Source organism: Halyomorpha halys, unplaced genomic scaffold (genome assembly GCF_000696795.3).
Source record: "Halyomorpha halys isolate HHAL.00 unplaced genomic scaffold, Hhal_1.1 Scaffold1174.1, whole genome shotgun sequence".
NCBI classification, from domain to species: domain Eukaryota; kingdom Metazoa; phylum Arthropoda; class Insecta; order Hemiptera; family Pentatomidae; genus Halyomorpha; species Halyomorpha halys.
In genome coordinates, this window is record NW_027109467.1 from 166,363 (window position 1) to 176,512 (window position 10,150).

At 28.4% G+C, this 10,150-nt stretch overlaps 1 protein-coding gene across 2 annotated transcripts; it reads right to left on the reverse strand.

The window, feature by feature from the left end:
* Positions 1–2,103: 2,103 nt before the first annotated feature.
* On the reverse strand, positions 2,104–10,128 carry LOC106688667 (akirin-2). Of its 2 annotated transcripts, XM_014433242.2 has the most exons (5): positions 9,707–10,128; positions 4,453–4,640; positions 4,134–4,292; positions 3,680–3,842; positions 2,104–3,283 (listed from the first exon to the last, which is right to left on the reverse strand). In XM_014433242.2, the coding sequence occupies exons 1-5, from the start codon at positions 9,882–9,884 to the stop codon at positions 3,273–3,275; spliced, it is 699 nt and encodes a 232-aa protein (XP_014288728.1). In that variant the 5' UTR covers positions 9,885–10,128; the 3' UTR covers positions 2,104–3,272. The 2 variants fall into 2 exon arrangements, with proteins under 2 accessions (XP_014288728.1, XP_014288729.1); XM_014433243.3 differs by lacking the exon at positions 4,134–4,292 and having other exon boundaries at positions 9,707–10,127.
* Between the last annotated feature and the right edge of the window lie 22 nt (positions 10,129–10,150).

Genomic DNA, 10,150 nt, shown 5'->3' on the forward strand with positions numbered 1-10,150 from the left:
TATATTAGGGGTATTCATGATGTTGTGTTAAATGTTAAATGTTTTACCATGTTAAATGTTATAACTATAAGATTGTGAGCAGCCCTATTTGAAGTCATGTTAAACATTAAATGCACAAGAGCCCCTAGCGGATTTTCTCAGCAACTTGTTGTATAAGCCTTTATGTTTATAACCTTCCTTCCAGACCCTCATGTTATAGTTTACTTCAGTTTTAATTTAAGTAATTAATTACAACATGCCTAGAGTGAGTGAAAAGTGGAATTTGTGTGAAAGTTTAGCTTATGAAATAAAATGAAAAAATAACTTTATTCTGGGACATATGTCCCCTAAGAATAATTACATGTTTATAATTATGAGAGATAGTTGACCGTGGATGATGAATGTTTACATGGTTCATATAGTGAGATTTTTATCTGGCGAGCGTTTAAAAATTTTCAGATAGTAGAATGAAATTACATTGTTTTTTTTCTCAAATGTATCATTAAAATTATCCATTCTGGTTTAATAACAGGGATATGAATACCACAAACACACGAAAGCTGTCACAACAAAAATGGCGGCGATCTCAACTGGTCTATTGTGTGACGTCATTCTCTATTTAACAGACTCTCAGCCATGTTGAATGTTATTTCGTTTTACCACGGTAAAAGAAGGCAATTTTTTTCGATTTAACATGAGTTTTTCCATTTAACACGCTTTAACATGTTAAACCAAAGATCATGAATACCCCTATAATTTAATAATCATTGTAGTAGTTTTACAAAAAAGGTGAATTAAAAATCATTTATATAAGCTAATAATTCACAAATTATTATGTAAGCTAACAAACAGTATACCCTAACTGGGATTATCTACATTAGTCCGAGAAAAAACAAAATAAAAACGATATTACTTATTTAATCAAATAAAAGGAACAAAAACTATACATCTTATTGTGAAAATAGGTATCCAGCTCTAAGTATAAGGCTTTGTGTTTCATATATAAAAAAGAAGTTTTAGGTCCAATTGTGAAGATACAGAAAAAATTCATAAAACCACTTTTGGTTAATATAGATTAGTTTCGGCATGTATCCGAAGTTCTCACTAACATATTAACTAATTCCAGCACTTTCCAAACATGGGTAATAAACTACAGTCCAAAGCTGCGGACTTGTTCAATATTTTTTCTAGGAGCCGGTTTTCTTCCACGTATTGGAATATAATATTACATATTTAGAAAACATTTAAAAATTGACATAATAAAAACAATTGCTTTCTTTGATAACTGGTTTAAAGCTACAACTGATGCCAAATCATGATCAAGACTTTGAAGCCTCCCAATCAGTTCTAGAATTTCTTTGGGAGTGGTGAATTTAAGTGGAAGCTGTACTGTTCCTATGGACACATTTAAGTACTAATAGCCATCTGTAGCTCAGTGAGTTGAGGTGTGTCTTTGCAGCCTAGGAACTGTTGCAATGCTGGTTCAAATCCGGCCTGTGGGGTCGACTTTTATTTCTATTGCAGTCTTAAGAAATGGAACCTTGATACCATGGTTAGGATAGGGAGGTACCCTGTATATAACCTAAATCTTGTGCCAAATATTTTTTAAACTATTAATGTATTTAGGGTAATACAAAGCCTACAAAATAGAATATTATCTGGTGCATTTAATAAGTTTAAAAATGTAAAAAACAGAAAATATTTTAGAAATCAGTGAAAATAATAGACACTAATGTAGAAATGTGCCAGTCCTATAGGAACCTATCCATTCAAATTTTCAGAGTATAATCTTTTACTCATACCAAAACAGCACTGACATGCGTAAATGGATCTTTACTACAGTTTTTGGTATTAATGATGGATAGGATCACTTAAAGAAAATGCCTGATAGAACACCTTCCTAGTTTCAATGCATGCAAGTGAACATTATAGTCAAGGAACTAAAGAAAAGATAGATTTAAGATGAATTAAAAGAAGTACTGTAATATAGTGTTTCAATTAACTTATTCTCAGTTAAAACTAATGAATTGGCATAGCCTCTATGCAATTGAACGAGTTGCTAAAGTAAAACAATACTTCTTTAAAAATAGTAATGAAAGAATGGAAACAGTAAATAACAAAGACTTACATATTAAACTTTATATTTCCAACCCTTCAAAATTTCACAAACTGAAAATTATGCCTTGATGCATTAACAAAACTATAACCAGTTGTTACATTTACAAACTCTTGAGATACGAATACAATTGCACTGAACCAATCCTGAACATTAATACATATCTTTATGTATTCTTCAATCAATATTTATGCAGGTAAAATAAGAATAATCTACATATACCTTCCTATATATGTATGAGAACATTGGGTATGGTTAACTTCATATACTATAAACAATGTAAATGATAATACATTTCAATCAATTGTTGAGCATTTATATGGATAAATAGTGTAGGTGTTACAGTAACGAAAAAACTAAATATACTCTAACATAATTAATTAAATAATGGTATATTTAAAAAAAAAAAAGAAGAAAAAATGTGTCACTTATATCACAATAACAAACTTATACTTAAACTACAAGGAGAGGTACTATTGTATGCATCATTCAAGAATAAATAAGCACAATAACAAATCAAATATTGTGTTTATTCAGGCTTTGTAATTAAAATAACAAACTGAGAACATTAAATGACTCCATTTTACCTTACAATAAATATAACCTAAATTAAAAGTAAGATGAACAATGTTAGATTTAGATTAAATTATATTTTAAAGATGATTATCAAAACTACTAAAATTTTTATTTAAAAATCCATTGCTTTTGCAGAAGGTTTAGTGTTAGATGTGTGTCAAATGATATGGAATTAATAATTATAATTATATATATAAAACAAGGATACATAAATCGGATGTTGAGAATCATCAATTAGTGTGATGACTTAGATCTACAAAAATAAAATAAAAAATATTTTGATGACAAAAGTTATTCAATACAATATGAAAGAAATTATAGCTAAGGAAAACTAAGCCTATTTACACAGAACACACTTAACCTCTGACCTTCTGTCAGTGCTTAAAACAATCAAACTACAGTCAAATACAAAATTACATTCTAATTTATTATGTAATAATAGTTTTAATAATGGTGAAAGATTAGGCACAGCATTTCTGTCAAAACATTATGAACTATATATATGGAGCATCCATCAAGTATACACTGTTGAACTGTTAATTTGGACACTCTAAAACCAGGGAAATGCTTTTCTCAAGCTTGTTTGCTGCACATATGTCATTTAAGAGAGGTCTGGAAACAAATAAATACTCAACTTAGTTATAAATTTCTAGATACACATTAATTTAATTATCAAATACTTTGAAAGGTGTAAGATACGTTATTAAATTACAGGTTGGGATTACAAAGGAGTACAATAAGAATTCTGGCAAATTAATTATTTATAAAATACTCATAGTCATTAGTGAATATGTAACAATGATTTATTACATTTCATTTCTGAGAATTTTAAATAAGGGCTGGGCTCAAATGTTTTGAATGATGAAATTGAAATGAAGCAATCTTTAAAAGAATAGTTCATTTAAAATCTTAGGTAGAGATTGAATTAATTTTTTTGTTTACATAAAAATCAAATAACTTTAAGTAAGGAAAATGTTTAGTAGAAAGAATGATGAAAGCTGTACTCACAGCTAGGTACTGCAGATAACTCAAAGCGTCTATGAAGTTGGTCATTAGAAAATTTAACAAAAGCATCATACTGCTCAGAAAGCTTCATGTTCAAAATGCGATCATATTCTTCTCTTATTTGAGTTTCACGTTCAGTCAGCATGCGTTCACAAATCATACCCACCTGTAAATCAATTTGATTTTTACTTTATAATTCCATACGTACCATGGAGACGTTGTTAGTCAAGTTAATCCACCTGTAAATCAATTTACTTTTTACTTTATAATTCCTTACCTACCATGGAGAAGTTGATAAGTCTGGTTAATTAGGTAATGTGTTATCAACTTCTTCATCGAATTTTTAGTAATAATTTTCATTATTAAGATTTAGTAATAGCCAATCAATTAAAAATAAAATGATCACATCCAAAATACCTGGATCCAGAAAAATATTTAAAATAAATAGCAATTAAACCTGTCTGAATGTGAAGAGTGGCTTATCACGGGTACTTGGAGAATACAGCGTTCCAAAAGTGTTGGGGAAAGGCGATGATGAACTATCTGAAGAAGTATCTCCTTGAGCTTCCTGATTACGATTAAAGTGAAGTTGACGTCTACGATACGAACGCCTAGTCTAGTTAATTAGGTAACGTATTATCAACTTCATAATGGGAATTATAGCAATAATTTTCATTATTAAGATTTACTAATAGTTGATCAATCAAAAACAGAATGATCACATGCAAAATACCTGGACCCGGAAAAATATCATTTAAAATAAATAGCAAATAAACCTGTCTGAATGTGAAGAGTGGCTTATCACGGGTACTTGGAGAATACAGTGTTCCAAATGTGTTGGAGCAAGGCGATGATGAACTATCTGAAGAAGTATCTCCTTGAACTTCCTGATTAGGATTGAAGTGAAGTTGACGTCTACGATACAAACGCCTTATTTCCTCTCTGATACAAGCAGCCATCATTTCTGTAAATCGATTTAAATTAAAAAAAGGCATTTGGAAATTTAATGAGTGCACAATGTAATAAATATGAAATTTTATTAAAACTACTGATTACTTTGAGAGAATAACTTTTTATTTTTCAATTTTCTGCTAAAACTAGCAATAGAAAGATTATTTGGAGGTAAAATATGACCCTCAATATGATCTTAAGTGTATAAATTACTTATTGTTTATCAAGAACTATTATGGTGCATCAGCCAGAATGGACTATCCCACATTCTTGTGAAAATTGAGTTTTAAGATTAAAAGCTTTGTAAATCACGCCATCTGTTAGCTCTGTAAAGAATTTTATCAACTTTGCAGCCCTTTGGGAGATGCAGCCAATTTAATGTATTGGTAATGATAGTTTTAAGTTGGTAGCATAGGAACGGATAAAAGACTTGATCCACTATCTCCGCTAACTGAAATGTTAGAACTTTCTATCAAAACAGGTCAAATCAGACTAAAATTATTTTAAAATCATCTCAATACCACAAATGTTATGTACATAAATATGTACTAGTTTTCAAATATGAGGTATGGTTACTGGGTGTTCTCAGAGGTTTGGAAGGAAGATAGGGAATCAACCGTAAAATGAAGAAATATAATTTAGTAGGAGAAAATACTTTAAGAAATGTAACCATGGTATGAACTAAATACAGTGAAACTGCTGATCTGGGGACAGTAATGGTGAATCATTCTCGTCCTTTAATGAGAGGTTATTTAAAATTATACAAAAACATATTACCAATAAGAACATACTTATATATGATAGGTAATGCAAATTAAACAAATGTTTATATTAACAAGGGTATAATAAGAAAACTCAAATGAAATTTTACATAACAAAAGTTGACAAGTTCAATATAGACTAAAAAATTTATTTTAATAAAACTTTAAATGAAAAGTAAATAGAAGAACCATAAGTGTTTAACTAAACAGTCTAGAGTTAACTGTTTTAGAATTTTTAAATGTTTTAACTCTAAAAGACATCAGTGCATCTGAGGCCAATTCAAGACTTTTAGTATTATTCAGACCTAGGAAACAATTGATTTTTGAGCGGAAGTTTTCTCTTGGGCAAAGGCTTTAGTTTCTTTAGATTAAGCTCTTCTAGATGTTTGTTTTCTTTCAGATCCTTAATTGATGAGCCTAGTTCAACACCTTCTTTGGTTCTTGATTACCCAAGACACATTTCCATGCACTATTTAACAAAGTACTCAAAATTACCCCTTTACTTAAAATTTTTTTTTATAGCTAATTCTTTTACACTAGGATTCCCACTTTTATTCATTTTATGCTTGGAAAAGATTAAGTTACTACAAAGATTAGAAAGAAACAAAAATAAAATAGAAATGGATGTTCAAATATGCAATTTTATTAGAAAAGAAAGGAAATTGTAAAAGGCTGGATGCGACTGAGATAAAATTGTGTTGGAATAATGTATTCCTGGAAAATAATGTTTTTTGTATACCACATGGCAATATATTCAGAATGGTCCTATAAATAAAGGTGTCCCTTAAAAGAGAGGTTCTTATTGAGTGATTTCATTCTATGAAGCATGTCAGACGCTGCTCAAAGCTACCTAAAAATCAGCTGCCCCATAGCTTAATTGAGAATAACTGCCCTACGACTATACAGTAAATATGCTATTATTACTTGAAGTGTTAGTCCACACAAATATACTTTGGATCCACAGAAGCTTGTGATGGAACAACATTAGAGAATGGTTTCCATTTTTTAACAAACTGCCCTGTGTATCATGAGAACCGAATCAGATACATGTTGAAACTAAGCTATATTAACCAAAATAAGTAGTATGAATTTTTGCTTTTACAAGCAGATCTTAAATTTCTTTTTATATATGTAACAAAAAGCCTTAGTATACCTAGAACAGGATACTTATCTTCGCAATAAGATGCATAGTTTTTGTTTATTTTAATAAATAAGTAATGTCATTTTTTTCACTCTGACTAATGCAGATAATCCCAGTTTGGGTAAACTGTTTGTTATTAGCCTATATAAATGATGTACTTTATAGGCTAACTTTATTTGCCCTATAAACAAATAAATAAATTATTATTATTATCATAAATATGTATGTGATGCTAAAAAACACTGTTGTTTACTTTTAAGAATAAACACAATATAAAAGTTAGAACTTTTTATTTGTCAAGAATTAGGTAATTGAATTTTATTTTAACACGAAATTTCATATCAAATTATAATGATGCAAAAAGAAACTATTTCATGTTTAGAAGCAATCAAGAATAATTAAAATAAAAAAATTATATATTAACAGTCGCTAGTTTTCGAGGAAATACAAAGAGGTAAAAAAAATTACAGGCAGTTTTTAGATTAGCACTAGATGATGTAGGGTAAGAATTAAGCATTTTTTTTTTAATAAGTAGAATTCATATCCTAAAGCTGAACAAACACACTTATCTAATACCTCAAGTTTGATAGCTAAAATAATATTAGACAAACGTTATTATATTTCACCACACCATAAAACGGAGGTTGTTTTACAAATGAATTAAATTTATCAAATTAGTTCAATCTTATTTATGCAATATGATTAATAACATTTTAATAGCGATTAAATGAATAAATAAGTACATTATTGAAATGTTTTATCAAATATATTTTATGATATGAAATAGTTTTATATAATTATTTAATACAAATTTACAGTAAATATATATGTATTTTTGATATCTTGCATGTAAAATCAGTGAGAACTATGATTGAATAATTATATTTAAGTTTATTTTTATTTTTTTTCCGAACCCTCCAAAACAGAAACAAAATGTGAGTTTATTAACTTTTACATTGTTTATAATACAAAAATCATTTACATTCAACAGGATTATGATCCCATAACCATTTGGTTACTGTAAGATATTAAATGGAATAAGGCTGACAATGCTTTATTCACTAATGATGTTTGTTGGGTAAGAGGTTAGCCTAACTCCAAGTCATTGTACTAAGACTAAGTTGATCAAGGATAAGACACATATTAAATTAAATGAACCCAGAACTAGATCACTTTGGAGCTAAGGAGGAACTGGCAATATATGTAATAAACATTATAAAAATTAAGTCTTGAAGCAACGTAGGTTAAGTTGAACCAAAGAATACATTGAATCTTGACTAAGCAACAACCATACTCAATAATACACATGCGATTACTTGGAAATACTCAAAATACACTTATGATAACTTTAAATTTCATAATTAATTACATCTCCAAACAGATGCATATTAATTTTATCATACATTCATATATTTAAAAAACTAATTTAATTAAAAGTGTTATATACATGAATAAAAAATGCATTCTTGATTGTGCCTGCATTAATTTTTTTAAATCTATTTCAGTAATAAAAATATACTATTTCATCTAATTTTTGATTTCCATTTGAGAGAAAGATTCTAGAAATATAAAAATGAAAATGATTTTCATTATTTTACATAAATAAATTTGACATCTGTTTGTTGAGGTTTTTGATCAAAGGTAATTACAACAAGGTATGACAAATGCAAAAATTATGCCAATTCATATTATCAACAAATATGTGAAGATAAAGCTTACTTCCTTACATTAAATTTTGTTTTTAAATATTTCCAGCTTATTATTAACACATTAAGCTATTACAACCTATTATAAAAACAAAGTGATATGACAATTAAAAAAAAAAAAAAGAGATTAGGAATACTTTAGTTATCAATTTTAATACATGTTCCAGATATTGATACTTTGAAATGATACAATTTATATAGAATTGAAACAAAAATGCCACCTTCTCCCCCATGGATTCAGAGTTAAAAATGTTTAAAAGATTGGACTGGAAAATTTGAAGAAAAAAAATTAACGAAACAGATATAATATACTGGTCATATCTTATTTTTGATTGCTATTTATGAGGCAGAATACCCAGATATAAAAAAAAGAAAATGATTGATATCACACAGATAAACTAGACACCTGTTTGTGATATTACAGAAAAGTATTTAAAACAAAGCATAGCATGTACAAAATTATACCTATTCATATAATTTCTTATACTATTTGTTTAAAATAAACCTTCTTGCTTTATTAAAAAGAATGTTAGCTATTTCAAACTTAAAAAGGTGTGATATCAATTTATAACCTACTTAGGAAACAAAATGAGTTGTGATTTTTAAAACAAAATTTGAGTCATTGTAATTTTTGATCAAATAATAATTTTCGAATTAATATTTAAGTTGTCAATATGTTGAAATGGTGTACATACCATTTACACGAAATAAAATTAAAATTCTACTCATAACTTGTATACTAAAAATGATTGTTTAAAAGATTAAAATAAAAATTAAAAAAAAAAACAAAAAACAACTTCATTAAAATGAAGAGGATTATTGTTTCTCAGAACAAGGTGATAAAATCAAATTACTACTTATGAACACAAAATAATCAGAAAATTTTTCTTGAATAAACTGTATACTGTATAATGAAGACAAAATTAATCAATATGATATGAACAAGTATAAAATAAGATATTAAAACTATCTAAAAAGCTTCTGTAGTACCTAATATTCAGCAATAATTAGGATTATTTCTTTACTAAATTAGTTTTAAATGCTAACAATAAAATAAGCTTATCACATTGTACATCTAAAAAAATTTATTTGGGAGAATAAACTAATAACAGGTTAAAATCAATCATTTTCCTACTTTGACCTCAAACAAAATAAGTTATGTTTGGGAAAAAAAAAATCATTTTCAAAATTGGTGAAATACAATCATATTAATGAGTAGAAAATAAATAATAAGAAAATCAGCAATGCTTAAATGGTATTCAATGGTCAGGAAACTTTTTTTTTCTCCTAAATTTAAGGAAAATAACGGTCCCTATATTAACACTTGGGTACTTAAAATTCTAAAACCATGTATTTTTTTTTAAAGCTAAGTGTAGACATTCTGTAAGGAAATACGTTTTAGACATATCAAATCATAGAATAAGTCAAGACATAACAATAATGTTGCAATAATCTTGATTAGTAATTATACCTGGTGTCATCTTGGGGCACAATTCGCTGAACGGCGAAGGATTTCCTTCATTTCTAGTTGCAGGTGGAGAACTAGAAGGCGAAATACTCATAGGAATACATCTTTGCCTTTTAGGAGGCCTACCGTGCATATGTACTGGATCAAAATCCAAAGATCTTTTGAGTGTAGCACAAGCCATTATCCTTGCTCAGTCGGGCTTCAAACAAACTGAAACCACTAACTATGCTCTATAAAACAGTAAAATACCACTTCGAGTACAACGGCTAAAGTTCAAACAATTTAATTTTCACCAATGAGTGAACAGAATTAAGTCAGATGTTGCAGAACAACAATTAAACACAAGATTGAAAATTGACAATCAATATGGCTGGCGTTGCCAAGAGCTTTTCCTTACAGCCCCAGCCCGAAATCCTGTTCACTTCGTTTCCAAATGTACCGTAATGT